This window comes from Ciconia boyciana, chromosome 3, assembly GCF_034638445.1.
Source record: "Ciconia boyciana chromosome 3, ASM3463844v1, whole genome shotgun sequence".
Lineage (NCBI taxonomy): Eukaryota > Metazoa > Chordata > Aves > Ciconiiformes > Ciconiidae > Ciconia > Ciconia boyciana.
In genome coordinates, this window is record NC_132936.1 from 80,195,762 (window position 1) to 80,217,219 (window position 21,458).

Here is a 21,458-nt window from a genome sequence, read left to right on the forward strand (position 1 = left end):
AAAGAAAAAAAAGGGCAGAAAACTGTGCTTTCACCTGAACTGAATTCCTGATGTTCTAGTGTTTTGTAGCAGGGACATATTTTAAATGCTTTCATTGAAGTTACAGTAGAATACAACTCGGTTCTACTCTGCACTCTCTTGTTAGAGTGCCTGGGCATCTTGAGTGTCTTTTTCAGAACTGTTTTTGTTAAGGTTGCTGAAGATTTAACTCCTTCTTGTTGAATTACTAGTGTTTTTAACTGTAATTTTCCTCTCTCATAAAAGATCAACAAAACTTCTTTGTGAACTTTTTATAGCCTGTCAGAAGTTCTTGAGGCTTCTGCTGCTAGTATTTCTTGAGTTCCAGCTGTGCATTTGTATGTGTATGAAGATGATTAAATTTCTGTATTTCTGCCTTTCAGCAAGAGCACTTGTTATAAAGAGGATTATCTTGTGTTATAGTTGTATATTTCAAAAATACAGAGCTATCTGTTAGCTGCATCTTGGCTTTATTTTGTTTTTGTTTTTTTAAAAAAAACTTTTACAATTCCTTCTGAAGACAATATGCATACTAGTCTTACTGTTACTATATGCAGGGCTTTTTTTTTACTTTGGTACCTGTGTGCAGAAAATGTTTTGAGAGAGGCATCCAAATTACACTTAGATTTGTGATAGCTACAACTGCAGAGATCTTTTTATCACCAACGTTGACACTGCTGTTTTATTTCTGTGTATATCTTATATGTGTATGGTATGTGTTGTGTAATTACATTGAGATTTATTTAGCTAAATACAGCATTTCTGTCACATGCTCTTTCTCAGATATATTCACTGTGTTGAGATTAACAAATCAGTAAAGTCAGGCTGTCATATTACAAAATGCCAGGCAATGAGTTGCTCAAGTAAACTGAATTTTTCCCCTTTGTGGATGTATTTTGTGAATCTTTAGTTAGGCTTCCTCTGGGATACCCTGGTCTCATTTTGTGAACTGCAAAGACAGTAATCATGGAGTAAAGTAACTGCTATGCTAGTTTGAAAAACCAAAAAATCTTCACTGAGCAGTTCCAGGTTCCTGTTACTGTACAACTAGGCCATCTCTGTGCTAAGTGTCCTTGTTTGTTCTTTTTGTGTGTGTTCATCACTGCTGTTCAAAGGTGAATAATAAGGCAAATAAGACTTTCTTACAGTCACTCACTGAATGGGTTGAAGACCAAAGATTAGAACTTGGCTGCCTTATTCTTTCATCTCTAGTCTCTAGAAGAAAAATAATTGAAATCTGAGAGCATAATTCCAATTTACTTATTTGGTATGCTTGTTCTGATTAAAATGTGATTCTGTGAAATAAAAGATGATGATTATTTAATTAAGGATTATGGTCATACATCCTCGTTAGATAACTGACTTCAGTAATCAGGAGCAAGCATATAATAAAAAAGAAAAAAAGAGAAGTTTTTGCCTTGGATACCCTCCAGGAGTTCTTAAAACTGTGTTTGGTTGAAAATGAGAATAGCGATATATAAGTGGTGTTAATGGAATGCAGACACTTACCTGATTCCTAATTTTGACATGCCTTACAAAATTTATACGTAGCTAGTATGCTGGCTAAAACAACCACAGGAGGACAGAGGATTTTTTTTTTAATGCAGTTTATCATAGACAATTAATCTAGGAGAATACAGAAATACCTGGAGAATGTATTATTGTTTTTAATGTAATTTTAAAGTGTAATATTACACGACACTATGCTTAGAGAGGAGGCAACCGATAATCAATATTTTATGGCCTTGCTAGACGTACCCTAACTAGACTTTCAGACTGGTTTAGCTCAGAGAATTTCATCACCACAGAGAGGATTTTTCTGTAAAAACAATAGCACAAAGACAATATATACTTAAAATGTATCCAGTAACAAAGCAGGTTGGCTAGCTGCTCTCATATCAGAATCACACAGAGTTATTTTAACTTAAATTTCCAATTTGCAAAGCTTAATTAGAGAGTATTTCTTTTGTGTGTGCTTAGGGAAGGCAAAAAATGGTACGTTAGTTGAAGGAAACTCATATTAAGGTAGCTAAAATAATTTACTTGCTGCATCTGTTCCTAGAGAAGTCATTTACAGGTAAAACTAAATTAACATTTTTAAAAGAAGTCTTTCCTCTTCCTACTTCATATTCATTTCTCTCTTAAAGCCAATTTTCAAAATTCTGGAAGCAATCTTGCACTAATCCATCCGTTCTCATCTCTCGTGCTGCTTTCTCTCCCATTGGAGGGAAGACTGAAATCTTGTTCCTTCCTTTATGCTGAAAGGGATTACTATCTTTTTGCTCTAAAGAAAAGGAAATAAATCCTCAGCTGAAATCTGTCACTAGTTTACCAACCAGTTTGTTGAAACATTTCTGTGTCGTATTACCATTCCTATAATGACAGATTAAAAATTTCTCTGCAGTTGTCACTATAGTTCTATTTTGATAATGCTCTGTGAGTATTAGTTATTCTTCTACGGAAGTAATTAATTTCTCAGTGAACACGATGCACTTTGAACAGTGTGGAGGTAGTGAGAAATTAGTTCATCTTAAACTTATAGCAATAAAAACAGAGGAAATGCTACAGTTTACACACTGGAGTGCTCTTCATAAAGAGAGCGTGCTGTCATATTTGAAATGTAGCTGAACTGGCAGAAATTTGTGTACATATTGTCCTGCTGTGCCTGCTGTTCCTTAACTTTCAGCTCCCCAGAACTTCATTTTGCTGAGCTCTTTTTATAATAAACAATTATCTGCATGGTATAACTGAGTTCTCTTTTGGTTTAATTTTTTGCAAGTTTAAAAACAAAAAAACACCCACCAAAACCCAAAGGTACCCTTAGTTTTTTGATTGAATATGCTAAAATTTAATCTTAGATCTTTCGACATCAGCCTTCCAAGTTATCTTGTGGATTTTTACTACAGGAGATAGCTGAATAAAGGCATTCAGTGTCCTATCTCTGGTTTGTGGCATAAGTAAAAAAGGAGAATGAGGCTTATATAATCATATTTCATTCCTTTCTTTGTCAAAGTTGCTGGGGAAAGTGGAAAGCTACCTATTGTGTTACATGTGGTTAAAAATGGCTATTGCATGCAGATGATGTTAAGCTTTTACATATTTCCTAAAAATAGGTGCCTAACTAACAGAGAACAGCTCAATTAATGCTTTTGCTTAAGGGAGGAATGAAATCTGTGCTTAATCTTTTGTAGACACCAGAAAAATAAATTTTCTGTTCATTTTCTCCTCTGTGAATTCTCTGATAGGTACTGATAAGAAAGAGCGCTGCAGTCAGTTTTAAGTGAGGACATAGTTCTGGGGCTCATGGAATGACTGCTGTTTCTTAACATAGCATAGCAACAGCCAGGTGAGGGTTGGGGCTAGATTTTACCTCCTTTTCCTCCTTACCAGAAGAAAGGACAAATAAGTTGACCAAGTTCTCATTTGTTTTGAGGGCATTAAAGATAGCAAAGTACATTTGTTGTAACCGAGCTGATGTTTCAGGTGAAGCTTCATTCACTTTCTTTCATGTGTTCATGAATAATTTGTTATTCGAATCCTGCCAATGGCAGATGGCAAACTGATCCTATCAGTCTGCCATACAGTGCAGAAGAGGGTCTTCATTAATATCACAGACTCCACAGTTCAAGTCTGTATTTTGATCTGTTGTGTTGCAGGCAAATATAGCTTGAATGATTCTAGAGGAAAGGTAAAAAAAAGAATCATTTTGGGGAAGGATGTTGTCAGCATTTGGAACCAGTGTATTTGGAGAAATCTGTCATTTTACAGTGCAATTAATATCACCTGTGAGGATTATTGGTTTCAATTTTTGTTGTCTTTCTGTAGACCTCAGGATACACACGGACCAGAACTGATACTACCTGCCAGTATTGAATTCAGGGAAAGCTGTGAGTAAATTGTGAAGTTATAACACTAACCTGTTGACATGTTTTTTCTATAGTGTAATATTTCAGTGAGTTTGAAAACTTAAGGATAACTTAAGTAAACATTGAAAAGAGTAATGACTAAACAGATGGTAGCTAATCCAGTAACAATTTATTTTGTTGGGGAGGGTGAACAGACACTTCAGGTATTGAGCAGGTTCATGCATATCTAATTCTAATTGCATTTCAACTCTCTATCTTCAGATATTTAAATTTAACTGTGAAAAAATTGTTAATCCCACCTCCTCAACAGTACATTGTATTCATTCTCTTCTATACAGTTCTCCATGCTTTGGGTAATAGATTGCATCTTAGTCAAAATCCATTTTATATAAAATCTGATTAGGTTTAAATTTTCATTTAGAATTTAATTTTTTGTTATCTTGGTCCCCAGGTTTTTAAGGTCTCAGATCTGGTAGAAAAATATCATACCAGAGATTGTTCAGACTTCAAATATTTGAAACTAAATAGATTTGTGAGCAAGCAAAGACAGATCTTTGTTAGTATAAAATTCCCTATAATAAGGGAACTTTGTAGGAATAGAATGGACAAGAGATAACTTGCATTTTCCTGTTCCCTTGGAGATGCAAATTTTCAGCAAAGGGATAGGAAATAGTACAGAAATGTTTCCTGATGATCAGATTTTCTAGCTTTATGTAGAAGTATGTTGTTATTGTGCCTAAGTAACTGTAGTACATAATAAACAATTTGGAGTTCAAATTCCTCTAAGTTGCTCCCCTCTTCCCCCCTTCCTCCTCCCAAAATAAATCCTCTGTGACCCAGGTTAAGAAATTGTTTTATTTCTTTTTTTTTTTTTTCCCCCCCCTGTCTTTGGCTTTATGACATGTTTTTTTCCTCTTCCTCAGCTGAAGATGCCTTCTTATCTGCCATTATAAATTACACAAATAGCTCGACAGTTCACTTTAAGCTGTCACCTACATATGTTTTGTATATGACATGTCGGTATGTATTGTCAAGCCAGTACAGACCTGACATCACTCCTACTGAGCGTACTCACAAAGTCATTGCAATAGTCAACAAGATGGTGAACATGATGGAAGGAGTTATACAGGTGAGTTTCTCTGCAAAAACATGTTAAGGGAATTAAATACATCTCATAGATTATCTAGTAACCTTCTTAGTCTTTTTCTTAGTGTTAACCAACTATTAAGGGTCAGACTAATACCTGCACTGGTTGCCCATATGAAGGTTTGCTTTCGTGTCAATGACTAATGTGAGTGGTAGGAAACTCTCTCCTGAGCAATGTGGGAGGTTAGGGACGGGCTGTTGCTCTGAAGATGTGTTCTCTGACAAGAAGTTACTCTTCTGTTCTCTAGAAGGTAAGATCTTTGCAAGCATTTCTGGCTGTGATCTCTTGTAAAACAAGTTGGATGTGCTTATTAAAGAATATCGTATGGATAGCAGTTGTTTGCACTGATTGATGCTTGAAGTGAACATATTAAAAAGAAACATGACTTTTTAATTTTGATCCTGTTACTTTTACAACTTCTGTAACCACCAAAATGGTAATAAACTGGACTTTTTGAACCAAGCTGACACAATTGCTTTATAAAGAGAAATAAAGTTCTCAAATGTTCCAACATCTTACATGTTGTCTGATGCTATTGCTATTACATATGCAAGACTTCTACAGAAGCACAGGGGGAGTTCTGTTTTGTGTAGGAACGCAGGGTAAGATCCACTGTGTTGTCTGTGAAATTAGACAATACCTTGCATTGTGTAACTGTTGATAAAATATAATGGTCATTTCCTGAAAAAGGAGTGCTAGTTCAGGTATCCTCACTAACTAATTAATTATTGTAACTTCTTTGTCTGCAGGTTTTTTTCAGAGTTTTTTTCAATATATATTTCAATATATATTGAAATATATTTCTATATTTATTAAAACATATGTTTGTTGCAAAAAGTACTGCCATAGTAGCCTGTATAGAGCAAGACCCTGCTGTGCTAGGCACTGTACAAGCAGTGCTGCTTTAGAGAATTTATGATGCACATGTTACACAACAGGCTGATTAAGGGAGAAGAGGAAAGTAAACAACAAGAGAGTGGCACGACAGTCACAGCAAACGAAAACTGTTCACCTTTTGTTCAGGTTTTGGAAAGATTTAGTGGAGTTTTCAGTAGGGGGCATGTTATAATTAGCTCTGTAAACAGTTACAACAGGCTCCCACCTTTCATAAGAAAGAATGGGGAAAAATGGGAAGATGCTTTACGGTAAGAAAACAAAGACTAGCCTTTGATGTACATTCTGAAGCTGATGAGAGGTTGAAAGGTGGTTTGAATCTGAAGTGAAGAACTAGTACATTGCTTTGAGTCTTGATGCTGTGGTAAATGGACATTTGATAAAATTGAAGTGGTATCAAAAGTTAAATATTCAGGTTCTGCTATAAAAAAAAAATCTGGCTGTGGAAGAGTGAATTTGTTGAAGTTGGAGGGGAGACTGTGGCAATAGTGGAGAACATGAAATGCAAAGAGTCTGAACATAAGCAATTTAGTTGGGAGAATGGAAGGTAAACAATGAAAGGGTAGGCTTCAAATATAATCTGGAAGTTACAGGGCTGAATCAAAGAAAGTAACTTGGTTTATATAACTAATGTAAACTAGTAACAATGAGCCTAAAAAGACTTGGGGTGACAGGGATGAGTACAGTGGGGAAGCAAAGATAAAGTTTGCATTCTTTGTGTTGAACTGTAATGGATAACCACGTAGCTGCTAGAAGATACTAAAGAGGTGGACTCAAACATCAGTTTGATTTGAAAACAAATAAAAGCTAGAAAAGAGATAATCCTGTGAAAACATTCATTTACAGCACTGAGAAGGGCTTCCCAAATCAAGTCCAGCCTTGTGGTTGTTGCAAGCAAGTGTGTTTTATATAATCCTGCTAATAGTATTACAAAACTGTTAAAACCAAGTGTTTTGTCTGGGTTGTCCTTTGTGAAAGGCCATTTCTACAGCCTTGCAACTCTATAGTTGCAATGTAATCTCCAACCTAAAATTTAAGGAAGACATCAACAAGGAAGTGGTAGTTACATTTGTGGTTTGTGAAAGATGCTATCTATTTGCAAGAAATAAACTGAAGAGAGTTGGAGGTTGAAGAAAAGTAGGAGGAGGTTCTTCCAAATGTCATGCTGAAGAAGCTGGAGGAAAGAGGGAAAATTACAAATGTGATGAAAGACTAGAACTTCAGTGAATTTGAAAGTTAATGGGCTGGAAACAAAGAAATGCATTGATTCCAAAGCTTGGCCAGGACAATGTCATTAGCTTGGACCTGTCTTAGTGAGTATAAACAGTACTAGCTAAGCTAAGTCAAATTACTTCATCTAAGCTGTAGAATGAGTGGTTATATTGGTGGCTGTCACAGTTAAACTACCATGTAATAAGTTGCTGTATCACAATAGCTTTTTTGTGTGTCTTGACTGTAAAGCATGCCTGCACTGAAAGGGATCTGAGGGTGTGAAAGACGGAGAAGACAGATGGGAGGCAAAGGGAGGGAGGCACCCAAAACAGACAGATGGGAGGCAGAGGGAAGGTGCACAAACTCTTGTGCTGTACTGTGGGAGTAAAATAAATTGTTTCGATCCTAATTTTGCCTGCCTAGATCATAAGGAGACTTGATCGCTTTCTGAAGTCACTCAAGAAGTACTTGCTAACAAATCAAGTCTGTGACTTTCTGTATTCTTTGCATTAGTGTGTGCAAATATTATAGGAGACTTCATATGAGATAGGGATAAAATTGGAGACATCTATGAGAAGGCTTAGTGCTTTCAATAAAAACCTAGAAATAGAAACTTAAGTCATATAAAAAAGCCATTTTTTTGTATCTTTTTTTTTTTCCCCCTTCCCAAATCATTCTGTGGCATTTCTGATCCTCTGCAAACTTTAATATTTGTTTGTAGAAGGAGCATCTCGCGTTCTGTGCCAACACATCTTCAGTCAGTTCAGAGTGCCTTGGTTGGAAAAGGAGAAGAAACAAAAAAGCAGTGGCAATTTGTTTTTTTGAGCTCTAACTAAAATTATAATAGTAACAGCAAATGACACCTCAAATTTTTGCACCTAAGCTCACTGTGTTGCAGGTGGGGGAGAGTGGTCTGAATAGAAGGCCAAAAAGAATTAAGTAAGAGCTCAGTTTTAAATAATCAGACAAACATATCTGGTGGGGGTGTTTTGTTTGCTTAACTCAGTATAGCTTTTATGTACCAGCATTTAAGCAGCTTAGTGTGATATTTCATTTGACTCTTTTGTTTAAAACAGTCTTTTTGTTCTTTAATTGAAAAGCCATGTATTAAATCTGTCCTAGGTGTCTTATGTGGGGTTTTTGTGGTTTTTTTTGTTCGTTTGTTTTGTTTTGGTTTGGGTTTTGTTTGTTTTTTTCCTGGTGGGGATTTTCTGTCCCCCTTTGTGTGTGTTTGTACATTGTCGTCATTGCAGCAGTGCGGGCATATAGCTCCCTGGATCTGTTACTTGGATGGCTAGTTACCCTGTTGCCTGCAAAAAGTTCTGCGGAGTTTCTGTGGCGCACTGAGCATGGAATAACCAAGTAGTCTGGGATGTCAACTAGTATAGGGCATTCCTTGAATTAATTGTGACATGTGGGCACTTCAGTTCTTAGCTGTTGTGCTACTAGTCCTATTAAAATAATTCATTTATTAAAAGGGGCTCAGTTGCATCGTAGCTACTGATTAATGCATCTGTGTATAACTGTGAACATAAGTGTTGTACCTTCATATTTAGTGTTTGATTTCTAAAGCTATCATGATTGTTCACAAGTTTCTTTCTTCTATTCTGTTTGATTTCCTTCGTCCGTTTTTCTCCAGGAGGTAGACCAGGTTGATCAGGTAGGATATATTGCTGGGAACTGATCCTAGCTATGTTGGCTTAGCTCAGTTTCTCATGCTGCTTCCATATCAAAATACAATACTCAAACAGCTGGACTTGAACGGTTCATAACACTCATTCAGCAACTGGAACATGCAGTACTAAAATCCTTTTTTGACTTTGCAACTTTTACGGCATTCCATAATTTCTGCTTAACGCACTTCAATGTGGATATGAAATGACCAAAGTTCTTTTTCTACCCTTTATTTTCTTTTTTTGTTGTTTGTGGTTCCTATTCTTTGGATTTCATCTGAGGTTGCCTGGCCTGGCATTTGTGGTCGGGAGATGGTGAGATAGATCAGTACTTGATACTGAATCACCTGGTATCAAAGCCAGTGAGCACAGTATCAGGGTGGCAGTGGGCAGTAGTGAATATGCGCTTAAGAGTGCACAGATTACCAGATACTGCATTCTGCTAAGCTCTTAGCACTATATAACTAGATGCTATGCCGTGGCTTTATTGATATGGCTATTGGCGATTTAACAGAATTTCATATGTTCAGTGAATGTGTTAAAATTGAACTTACCAGTTACAGCAATTGCAATATTACATATAAACATTTTGCAAATATCTGGTATCTGAGATATGTTTGGTGAAATGGGAAAAGGTACTGGTCTATCTTTTGGAGCCTTCTTAAGCTGCCGTGCTTTATCAGAAAAGTATTTCCCTGTATTATTTCTTGCTTCTTTCTACTTACAGAAACAGAAGAATATTGCTGGGGCACTTGCCTTTTGGATGGCAAATGCATCTGAATTACTGAATTTCATAAAGCAAGACCGAGATCTTAGCCGAATTACTGTGGATGCACAAGATGTTTTAGCACACTTGGTTCAAATGGCATTCAAGTAAGGCTATCAAACTTCTGCTTCACTTAACGTATTCTGTGTTTCTGTGGGTTTTAAAATAACTTCGCATTTTTGCCAAATTTTAGGTATAGCAATAATGTCTCTTGTGTATTGTTAAGTATCTGACAGGAGGACTTATAAGAGAGGCTAGACTTACTTCTTTAGACAGATACTTTGTTTTATGAATATGGATCACTGGGCTATGCAAGGAGTTTCATCTATTAGCTGTTCTTGTGATAGTTGAGGCTGCCAATGAAAATTTTAGGGAAATGTTATTTAAATTTAGTTTGTGTTGATTGCTTTCTTTTAATTTAAGGTTTTTATGGAGATGCAAGGAAAGGTTATTTTTACTGTTAATATATAAATACATAGGCTTAAATATTTATGGGTCTCTAATGAACCTTGCGCTCTTTACAGGTTTCTAATTATATTCATAATCTACTCCTTTCATAATTGGCATAAATAGCAATTTGCACAGTGGATTTTTTGCACATTTTTTTCTTAAAAACATAAAGACAGGTTTTGGCTTGGGGTAAAATCAACCTATGCTAGTCAGCTCAGGCAGTTACAATACCGATTAAAAGAAAAATTGAATGAAGTATCCAGTGGGAAAGGAAGTCCTCTGAGGAAAGGATCTTCGAACAAAGATGATAACATTGAATGAGCACAGTGTTAATCAACAAGAAAGGCTTAATTTTTTGTACATATTTAGATCCCCCCACCTGCCACCCCAACAGTATTGAACAAGTTTTTCTCAGCAAATTTGTGTCTCTGAAACTAATGTTTAGAGAAGTCCCGGTGTACCTTGGGTGACTTATACCCAGCCTTCCCCAACTTGTAGTATGTCTGTTTTAAATATAGTCTTTTCATACTTCTGTAACAGCATGGAATATAATCTTTCTTCTTTTTATACTGTGACAGGATTGGGAGACCTAACCATGGTTTAACTGTTTAGCTTTAAGGGGGGCTGTATTGCTTTACAGAGCAGTATGTAGTATGTGAATGTGGTATAGCGAAACCTTATCACTGCTTTCTGAACTTTTGAAAGGTATCAGAGAAGCACCAAACCACTTTGTATGTACTCCCATAGATTTTTTTTTCCTGTTGGTGAATTATGGGAAAATAGGGTATAGCAAGTAGATATTTTGACAAAGTCTTTCAGTTTTTATAGCACCTCTAAATTACTAACTGTTAATGAAGCTATGCCTTTTTCCCACAGGTCAGTGTTTTGGATTGGTGGTTTGAAACAACTCTTTGCTACTTCAGTTTGCTAGATAGTTATTGAAGACAGAATATTTTTGTGGCTAGGAAGAAATAGCACTGTATTTTTCCCTGTACATGATGGGTGGGCTGGATGCAGAAGGGTATTTCTGAATTTTAGCTGTGTGTGAATTCTCCCCTGAGTACACTGTAACATGGAAGATTTCAAATGGATGTATTAAATGAACACATACAGGATTTTAAAATGTCTTTTTTTCTGCCCCCCCTCCAGGTACCTGGTTCATTGTCTGCAATCAGAGCTTAATAACTACATGCCAGCGTTCCTTGATGATCCAGAGGAAAATAATCCTCAGAGGCCTAAAATAGGTTAGGCTACTTGATCTTTTCTTGTGTCTTCTAAACCATACAATTAATTAGTAATAAACTGAATTTTTCTTAACAGTGATACGACATTTACAAGTTACCTAACCCCTGAGGGTTCAGATCAATTTTGTATGGAAAATAAGAAAGGACATTAGTGACATTCAAATGATCTGTATTGGGTTTAAAAATCATGGAATAACTTAGTTTGGAGCGGAACCTCTGGATGTCATCTAATCCAGTGTCTTGCTCAAGGCAGGTGCAACTGGATCAGGTTGTTCAGAGTATTGCCTAGTTGAGTTTTGAATCTCCACTGCGGGACGGAGATGCTACAACATGTCTGAGTAACCTGTTCCAACATTTGACCACCCTCATGGTGAAAATACTTTTCCTATATCTAATTGGAATTTCCCATATTGCAATTTTTGTGTTGATTTGTCTGTTGTTCTATGCTATCACTGTCTACCTTGGAGAGAGATCTTCTTCTGAACTCTCCCATTAGGTAGATGAAGAAAGCCATAAGCTGTGCCCTTAGCCTTCTCTTTCCCCAGGATGAACCAAATCCACTTCGTCCCTCTTTTATGTCTATTTCTCCAGCCGCCTAATCATATTGGTGACTCTCTGCTGAATTCGCTCGATTAAATTGGTATCTTCCTTGTGCTGGGGAGTCTAAAACTGGATGCTGTTTTCCAGATGCAGTCTCACAAATGCTGAATGCATAGGAGGGATTGCTTCCCTCCCTTCTGCCAGCTTCACTGCTGCTAACTTAACAGCTTAGTATGCAACTGGCTACCTTTCCAGCAAGGACATGCTGCTTAATCGCATTCAACTTGATATTTACCAGGTTCTCTACATCATTTTCAGCAGGGCTGCTTTCTATCCAGATAGCACCCAGTTTATACTGTTGCATAGACTTATTCCTTCCCAGATGCAGGACTTGGCAGTTGCCTTTGAACTTTATGAAGTCCCTGTCAGCCCATTTCTCCAGCCCACTGAGGCCCTTCTGAAAAATACTGCTGCCCTTCAGTGTATCAGTATTTCTGTGAGTTTGCTGAGAATGCACTCCATCCAATCACTTACGTCATTAATAAAGCCATTAAACAGTATCAGTCCCAGCCTCAATCCATGAGGGAAGCCACTAATAGCCGACTGCCACCTGGACTTCGTATCCACAAATCCACCAAGTCCAGTGGTCCTGACAGTTCTTTACCTACATTATCATCTGCGTCTCCAGTCTTTATCTCACCAATTTCACTACAAGGATGCTATGGGAGAATCTGACAAAGTACCTCCCAGGTAGTAAGGTTAAGTTGACTGGCCTTGCAGATTCCTGCCAAGGATCCCTGCCACGATACTTTAAATAGGATAGTGCTTCGTGGCAATGTCAGCCTTCCTGGACTGTTCCTGTCCATGACAGCATGCTGGTCATGTGTGCTATCCCACTATGTTTGTAATCGCAGCTCAGTGACTGTGCTCAGACTTCTAACACCTCTTGTTGTTTTCCATGCTGAACACATTCACACACGTGCCCCTGGGATAGGATCCCCCTTGTGCGTTTCACGGGGAAGGTGTGAGAGCCTCCTACATTATGTAGCCTGACAACTAAAGAAGAAAATGGAAAACTTAAACAATATTCAAGTTTGAAGGGATTAACCAGGGATAAAAGGTTAGGAATAGTTAAGAATATAGTGACATTCTGAATAATTGAGGTAAATATGATCTGCAGAGCTATTAAGTACAGTCATTCTGTTCAAATATGAAGAGTATTTATACAAAATTCATCTACGCTTCCTGGTCTTTTGGGTATTAAGCTTGCTGCAATTGCTTTTTTCCTGCGTTGAACACTGAAGGAAGAATATAAAGATGTACTGTTTTGGTTTTATTACCCTGTACTGTAAGAGAGAGAACTTTCTGGGACACGAACCCTGAAAAAGTAGCAAACTGACACTGGAATAAAGGCAGATGATGTTCATTATTTCAGTTAGTTTTGAACTGTTTTATAGATTTCTGTCTTATACAGATAATTTTTTTCAGGCACATTCCTGTGTTTCAATGCTAAAGAAATTAATTTGGTGGTCTCTTCAATAGAGATTTCAGATAAAAGCATTGCCTTAAAAGAAAGCTTGGAGATAAATGTTCTACTTGCATTAAGATATTCCACTAGGAAGCATATAAGAATGTTTGCTTTTGGTGAATCTAATAGGAAGACCGTATTGCTTCTTACATAATACTGCAGTGAACTAACAGGCAAAAGGAAATTTGAGTAATATTTTAAAAAAACTAATGTGTAAACAGGAGATGTGTTCTGCAGTTTAAGTATGTCATGCAATGCAAATAGGTTTTGCTGAAACTTCTGAATGCAGTTTGATATTTAACTGTAAGGAGCTATGGAATTATTGCAATATGCATTTGAAACAGTAGAATATAAAGTTTTTACTTTGTTACTAAAAATAACAGAAAAATGAGTTTACTCTAGTGAGGACATCATTTAAGTGTCAGATATAACCATTGATAAACTTGTATACTAAATATTTCCCCAAAAGAATTTATTTTCATTTCAGGAGTTAAAAAACATATTTCAGCTATCAGTTTAATGTTGCTCCATCTTGAAAACCATGAAGCTGTAAATTTATTTCTGAAAGTCTGTATAACTTAAATACATGTAGTTTCCACCTAGCATTCACCAGCCTGGGTTAGGTGTCTCTGTATTATTATTTATGGCCTGAACCAGTTGTACATTGCAGCGTGTGAATGTGATTTACTTTTTGTTTTCTCTCTGTAGATGATGTGCTGCATACATTGACTGGAGCTATGTCCCTCTTGCGACGATGTAGAGTGAATGCTGCTCTGACTATACAGCTCTTCTCCCAGCTGTTTCATTTTATCAACATGTGGCTTTTTAACAGATTAGTTACAGCCCCAGATTCAGGGTTATGTTCACATTATTGGGGAGCTATCGTTCGTCAACAGTTGGGCCATATTGAAGCCTGGGCAGAAAAACAGGGTTTAGAATTGGCTGCTGATTGCCACCTGAGCAGAATAGTGCAGGTGAGTGTGTGTATTTCTGATTAACACTTCTCACATAATTGTATATTCAAAGAGAATATTTGTATATTCTGTGTTCCTAGAGAATAGCATGTGGACAAGACTAGTTTTGTGTGAATCAGTCCTGGAACACTGAGGTAGCATGCAAAGGCACAAAATACGTTTTCAACATCATTAATATTTAAGTTAGAAGTGAAATTAATAATTAGTGGTTTTAGCCAACATGCTGTTCAATTTCTGTTGATAAGACTGAGCTATAACTATGCTGAACAGAGACAAGAAGAGTAGCTGAAAAATTTATATGCCTCATTTATGATAGGTTTAGTATTAATTCATCTTGTAGGTACAGGAGATACATTTAGTGGTTGTTTTGGGGATATTTATGTCGCTTCTGTAACAAGTCTGGCTTCTAGCTTTGTCTCTTCCTATCTCTCATCTGAAGAAAACTCAGAAACAAGGCTTAAGGTTTCATTCTGGTTTGGATTTGCCTCCTTTGACTTTTTTTTTCCCCTCTCCTAGGCAACCACATTGCTTACCATGGACAAATATTCAAATGCAGATGTTCCAAATATTAACAGTACTTGCTTTAAGCTGAATTCTCTGCAGCTACAAGCTTTGCTGCAGAATTATCACTGTGCTCCAGATGAACCACTCATCCCAACAGTAAGTCTCTTCTATCACTTGCTGTGCTGTTTAACATACCTGAGTAATATAGACTTAAAATAAAAACACTGGTTGAAAATAGCTATCTTACTGTTGATGGGTTTGGAATTGTTACGAGGAGAGCTGGAGTGGGCAATCTGCTCTCCGTACAATAAGAAGTATCGGTGGTATCAGCCTGCTTCTGGCCACCAACTTTGGTGGGTGTACTTCATTGCAACTCAAGTAGGATATTACCAAAAATATCTCTGACACAGAGTTGGAATGTAAGGTAACGCTGCATGTTGAGCATACTCAGAGAGGTGTCACTGCACCTTACACCACTTCTGGATGAAATCCAGTGAGGTGGTAGAGGAGGGGTGCACAGAGCACTCCCAAAAGCTAGTTCTGTGTATGACCACAAGGAACAAAGATTGAAATTTTGACCATAGAAATCAAATTAAAGAAGCAGGAGCACTAAGCTTTTTCACATGTGGGATGTAAAAATCCATGAATCTTGAATCGCTTCATATAAGCAGTGGACAGACTGATACATGGAACTGTATGTAGAGAGAGAGAGATCTGTAAGTTGTTTTCAGAACTGGTTTTTATCTTGATATTTAAGACATAACTGTCTATTCTAAGTTTTATCCATGGGAAACATCTTTTTGGCAAAAGTCAGAAGAGGTTTTGTGTTCCTTGCAAAATTGTAATCATATGTGGCTGATAACTCTTAATGTAAACCCTCATTACAGGACAGTTGACTGATCTCAAAAATCTTAAAAGGTGAAGATAATGTAATATTTATGTAACTGAATGCATTGCCTGCAAAGTCTATTTTTTAATAACTTTGGATACATCCGTGTATTAAATCAAGGGTACTGATACAATGGTTCTAAAGGTATTAAGGGGGACTTGTAGCTTGGCTATATTTTTTTTATATTGAGTACCAAACCAAAATGTCTTTTGCTGAAGAACGTAGCTTATGTTTCCTGTTTACAAATAGGTAGAATTCCACAGTTTATTATTATTGTTCTTCAGGGACCTCCAAAGAAATACAGTACTAGGTTTGACAGGTCTTCTTTGTGTCAGGGGGAGGATTACAATATGGCTAGTTTGTCCTGTGTCGGTGAAGTGGTATTTGGGACTTCTTTGTGCTTTGCTATGAAAGAGACTTGTACACTCAAACTCTGACTTCTTGCTGCCAAATCTGAAAAATTTCAGGGCTTGGAATTTGTTCAAAGGAACATAAATGTATTTACTTCTACATATTTTAGCTTGATGTAATTCTTTTAAAAATTAGCACCTTTTATGGTAAAAAGGCCCTTCTCGAAGAGCACTTCTGAAGACAGGCTGGGTTTATCTGACTTCCCCCTGGAAATTTGCTGAAACTGAACATCTGATGAGAACACTTACATGGTTTTGTCTCAACTGTGTTCTGCACTGTGCTCCAGTAATAAAATTGTTATATCAGGCTTACAGATTGCTAGTTGCATGTTAGTGTAACTGGGGTGAGATTAAGACAAAACTGTGAAGCTGGTCTTGGGAGCCAAGTAAAAGCTGTAGAAAGAGACTGGAAATCACATCTGAATCTTTGGTAAAGCAAATACTTGTAGTAAATGATTCTCTATGTAATATTTGTAGCAGCTTCAGATAAATTAATTGCAGTAATTCTGTCTTGATGCCAGCAAAATCACACATCTCTGGGGTGAGTTCTCTTCCAGAAAGAATGCTGGTTAACTAGAGGTAAAGATACTTTTAAGTGTTGATGCTGCCTGCTCGTTCAAACATAGTGAGGAGTCAAACCTGCGGTGATTTCTTGGTTCCAAAGGCAGAGCATGCAACTTGGAAGAGACTGAGTGCTCAGAGAATTACTACTTACATATTTTTAAAAAGTTGCCTGTAACTTTTTTTTATTTCACTTAACAACTGAATACTTTCATGCTGAAACTTAAGCCAGCCTAAGGTATATAAAGTAACAGAAAAATGGAGGAACTGCTTGAGAAGAGAGAGAGAAGAGCCTTTTCATTGTGCAGTCTTTTGAGTAATTTGGGATAAATAGGAGAATGTAGAAAGACAAAGTGCTGTTTGGACCTATACTTTTTACAAAGTTGTTAGGAATTTGATTTTTGTGAATTAATGTTCCTCAGTTCATACAATCTAGTAACAGATATCCTACTGCAGTCTTGCAGATCTCTAAAATATAGAAAGACGACTACTGTGTGCTACATGCAACCACAGTAGCTACATTGTGAAAAGTACACTGGTTTCATAGAGCTTTTTGTGATATTAAGCGGAACAGTTGTGCACCAAATGTAAAACTTAAAAGTTCCCTGCTGCACCTTTAGCGATCCTGCTCTTGTGTTGTGTGCTTCTACAATGTTATTTAAAAATAGTTATCTACCTTAAGGGATCACTCACATTATACGGAGCTCCCAGGAAATGTGGAATTAAATTAGTTCTCTAAAACTTCCTAGGGAACTGTATATGCCGTTGGTCCTCTGTGGGTATATGTGTTCTGATGGAGCTGAAAATCCTGGTTTACACAAGTTGTCCACTTCCTTTCTATATATTTAGTCTTACAGAAGTATATATACACTCAACAAAGTGTCAAAATTTTAAAGCTGCCTGTGATTCCACCTCTGCACATGCATGTTATCTGCTATATATTTTTAAATACAGCTCTCATATCAAGTAAAAACATGCACCACAAGTTTTGAAAATATTGAAGTAAAAATAAATGCTTCTGTTATATTCTCTAACTACCTAATCTATGGGATTTAATCAAATAAAGCAATAGCGTACTGACGGTACATAGTGGAGCTGAAGAAGTTTTATATCTGATAATTTATTTTCCAAATTCCTTTTTCTTGCAGTCTTAGTATTTTCTTAATGTTAGGGTTTTTTTCCTTAATGAAAATTATCCCTTTATAGTAACAATGTCTTTCTGCCTTCTGTCTAGGAATTGATAGAGAATGTAGTAACTGTTGCAGAAAATACGGCTGATGAACTTGCTCGGAGCGATGGCCGAGAAGTCCAACTGGAAGAGGATCCTGACTTACAGCTACCTTTTCTTTTACCAGAAGATGGCTATTCCTGTGATGTTGTCAGAAATGTTCCAAGTGGTTTACAAGAATTTTTAGATCCACTCTGTCAGAGAGGTTAGTTCTTCATTGTTTTACAATGATCTTCTTTTTTTGGTGTAGTAAACACAGAATGCAAAATATATTTCTGTTAAATGTAAACCACTTTCTTTCTTTTTCTATATGTATGTTTCAATCTTTTTATACTGTGTTATTCAAGTGTTTACTTTTGCAACCCGTAAAGGATATGCAGGATTTTTTAATCCTTACCCTTTCTCCTTATCCCTTTTATTCACTTTCAAGCTTCTAAATAAGCAGTGCTGAGTTACTAGTGCCTACTGAAACTTTGTTTTGCCTTTGCTCCAGAGCTTTTTTGGATTTTGGTGCTAGAGCAGAAAAAATTTACATAAATGTAAATTTTCTAATGCTTCAACAATTTCACAGTCAATTTACTTTTAAAGTTAATATGAATTACATAGTTAAGTCACTTTTTTTACTCATCAGCTGCTTCCATATAACATTAAAAAACCATGAGCTTAAAATAATTCTTTAAATGTTCATCAACGTAAGAATGTATGGTTTGGGCCTTTGTAGTCCAACAGAATTTCAGATGATGAGTAGAGAGCTCTTGTGGTTGGACGAAACTGACCTACACTTGAGAAAGTAAAGCAGGGGGTCTGTCAGAGCATTTACAGTGAATGAACAAGTTATGATCCTTATCTTGTGCTACTCAATTTTATTAGCAGCTTTTTTGTTACATGATTTCTTAATAATTTTCTGCTTGAAAAGCAGTTGTTTAAAAATTTCTCCAGGAATATCATGGTAGGTAGGACAGCAAAGGAGGCTATTGACAAAGCAGACTTACTCTGTCCTACAGTGAAGTTTTGCAATTGTTGGTTCCAACTTAGTTTATAGAAAAGCCATATTCTTGCATTAAAAAAAAAATAGTAGGAAACTGACTGTTTTGAAAGTACAGTGAGTTACAGAGGAAGTAGTCTTGAGACTAAAGAAGACGAGTAGAGTAAATTCTTTAGTAAGTATAATTCATTTGCCATACAAATGTCTGTATAGTTATTACAAGTAAGGCCTTTTTAATGCATACATTCAAAATTTTACTTTTTAGGTCTTCCTTCAGTTATGCTGAGGGACTGGTTTGCAGTAAATCAGTGTAAACTGAATAGCTGAAAGATGGTCTGTGAAGAGGAGAATCTCATCTATTTGGATGATTTGTAATTTGACTGTGATGTGGATTTTCACTGTCCCTGATCTAGGAGACAAAAATACCTCTCAGCTGCTGTGGCTCCTTTTTTCAAAATTCTAGGAATTGCTCAATTAACAAAAACCAAATCAAACAAAATCCCACTTTTAATTGCATAGTTGCATTAAAAAAAGTAATGAGTCCAGGCGAAGCTTCACCTCTGCCAAATCTATGCTGACTCAACTAATCTGTGGTTAGCTAGACGCTCTGTAAAGCAGAAGATTTCTGTGGTGCTGTCTTATTCAGAGTTCTGGTGGTTTGTATTCTAAAAGATGACTTGGTGTTTCATGTCTCTTTTGAGTCTAGTTGGTACAAGCAATATTTTGCAGGCCAAGAGTTTTCTGTGAGCTTGTAGTGTTTTTAAATACATATGTTTCTCAGAAGCAGCAGCTATAGAACTGTAGGATTTTGTAGTTACCATAAAATTTCAGTGAAGCACATAATGGCATCTAAGATGCAAGATTCAACATACTAATGAATGTAAAAAGATGAAATTTGGTATTTCCTTGAGGCGGGCTATTTGATTTTAATCAATCTGTTGAGAAAATACCATGACTATGTTGATGTTACTTTCTCTTTTAGGTTTTTGTAGGCTAACACCTCATCCACGGTCACCAGGCACGTGGACTATATACTTTGAGGGTGCAGACTATGAAAGTCACCTGTCACATGAGAATGCTGAGCTAGTAAGTATTGATTCAGTGCATAATTGTCAAAACTGATATCTTGGCAAGCCATTGTGTTTTATGTGATGAGTTTTAATCCTTATTAGGAAGAACAGGCTTCATTATTAAACATGTAGTTCATCAGTGATTTGGTGAATTTAAGGAACTATTTGCAGATTTTTATAAGTCAGTGTTTTTCTAGGCTGTGGCATGATATAATTCTCATGTAAGCAAACTTTGTCTGTCATGTTCCCCCACCCTGGGGGTAAACATAGGCAAAAATATATACGGACATGCATCTGTAAATAACTTGTAATGTGAATGGAGCTGCAGGCTGCTTTTATTTATAAACTGGCAGTTACCAACTAAGTGTTTAGTGTTAAGTTGTAATCTGGTACTCTTTTTTTTCTGCTAGGTTTTCAGGAAAAATACTTTTCGTTTTCATTGTACTTATTAAAGAAGGGTTTCACTTCAGTGTGAGGTGGCTTTTTTCTGTTGTAGGGGGGGTTTTGTTTTGTGGAGTTTTTTGTTGTGGTTTTTTGTGGTTGTGGGTTTTTTGTAGTTTTTTTAATATGTGATAAACAGGAATATCAAAGTTACAGAACAGCTTGGTTTTGGAAAGATAATGGCTTTATGTGAAATAATTTTTAGAGCAACTAAACAGAAATAGCTTCATATTTATAATTAGTATTTCAATGAAGTCAGGAAGGTCAACATGAAACTAGAATTATGTTCCTAAGGCCTTCTATGAAAAATACTTGCCTCTCACTGTTCAGAGGGACTTGAAAGCTTCATTTACTCTGTTCAGAACCTGACATTTGTTAGATGACATTTTGCAGTCTTGCTGCAGTGGCCTAAAGAATGTGTTTACTTTACAGAAGAGAGCATCTCCTAAATCTGTACGACTGATACAGCAGAGCCCAGTCTTGAACTGATAAGCCAGGCTCTGCAGGCTTGGTATCTTGGTAAACAGGCATTGGACTGAGGAAAATATAGCAGAGACATTCTTGAGACATCATGCTCTTCCTCTTCCCTTTGTTGCTCTAAAGAAATGCATTTTTTAGAGCTAGTGGAAATAAAAATAATCTGAAATTATACTAGGTACTTGCTGTTCCTCATACTAAGAAAAAGCTGAAGTAGAGTTCTGGCCCATCTTCCTTAAAAAGGCCTGATAAAGAAATGTAGGATGAGTGGATGGTACTATTTCCTTCATCCATAGAAATGAATACCATGGAAGACTGTTCAAATAACCTGATCTAATCATTCTTCTCTCTGGTGCATGTTAGTTAATTGAATGTGCTAAACTTGAGAGTTCTAAAAGTCTTTAGCCTTGGTGTCTGAGCAGTGCTCTAAATGCCAGTTCACAAACCACCTCTTGGTGCAACATGCTACCTAATCTAAATACTAGGTAAATGTTCCATTTTATAGCTGTGAGGGTTTTTTTGCTTTGGTTTGTTTGGTTTGGTTTTTTTTCCTCCACAAGCCAAAACTATTCTCACAATTC

At 36.6% G+C, this 21,458-nt stretch overlaps 1 protein-coding gene across 14 annotated transcripts in view; it reads left to right on the forward strand.

Moving 5' to 3' along the window:
* Positions 1–21,458, forward strand: part of AFDN (afadin, adherens junction formation factor) — a 134,699-nt gene that overhangs the window by 68,330 nt on the left and 44,911 nt on the right. For 7 of the 14 annotated variants that reach the window (XM_072856255.1, XM_072856254.1, XM_072856252.1 and 4 more), the window contains exons 13-21: positions 3,844–3,905; positions 4,808–5,013; positions 8,777–8,797; positions 9,538–9,683; positions 11,176–11,270; positions 14,047–14,312; positions 14,829–14,972; positions 17,911–18,109; positions 19,872–19,975. In XM_072856255.1, coding sequence (XP_072712356.1) covers positions 3,844–3,905; positions 4,808–5,013; positions 8,777–8,797; positions 9,538–9,683; positions 11,176–11,270; positions 14,047–14,312; positions 14,829–14,972; positions 17,911–18,109; positions 19,872–19,975 — 1,243 coding nt within the window. The remainder of the gene's footprint in view (positions 1–3,843; positions 3,906–4,807; positions 5,014–8,776; positions 8,798–9,537; positions 9,684–11,175; positions 11,271–14,046; positions 14,313–14,828; positions 14,973–17,910; positions 18,110–19,871; positions 19,976–21,458) is intronic. The other 7 variants (XM_072856258.1, XM_072856257.1, XM_072856262.1 and 4 more) reach the window with 1 other exon arrangement.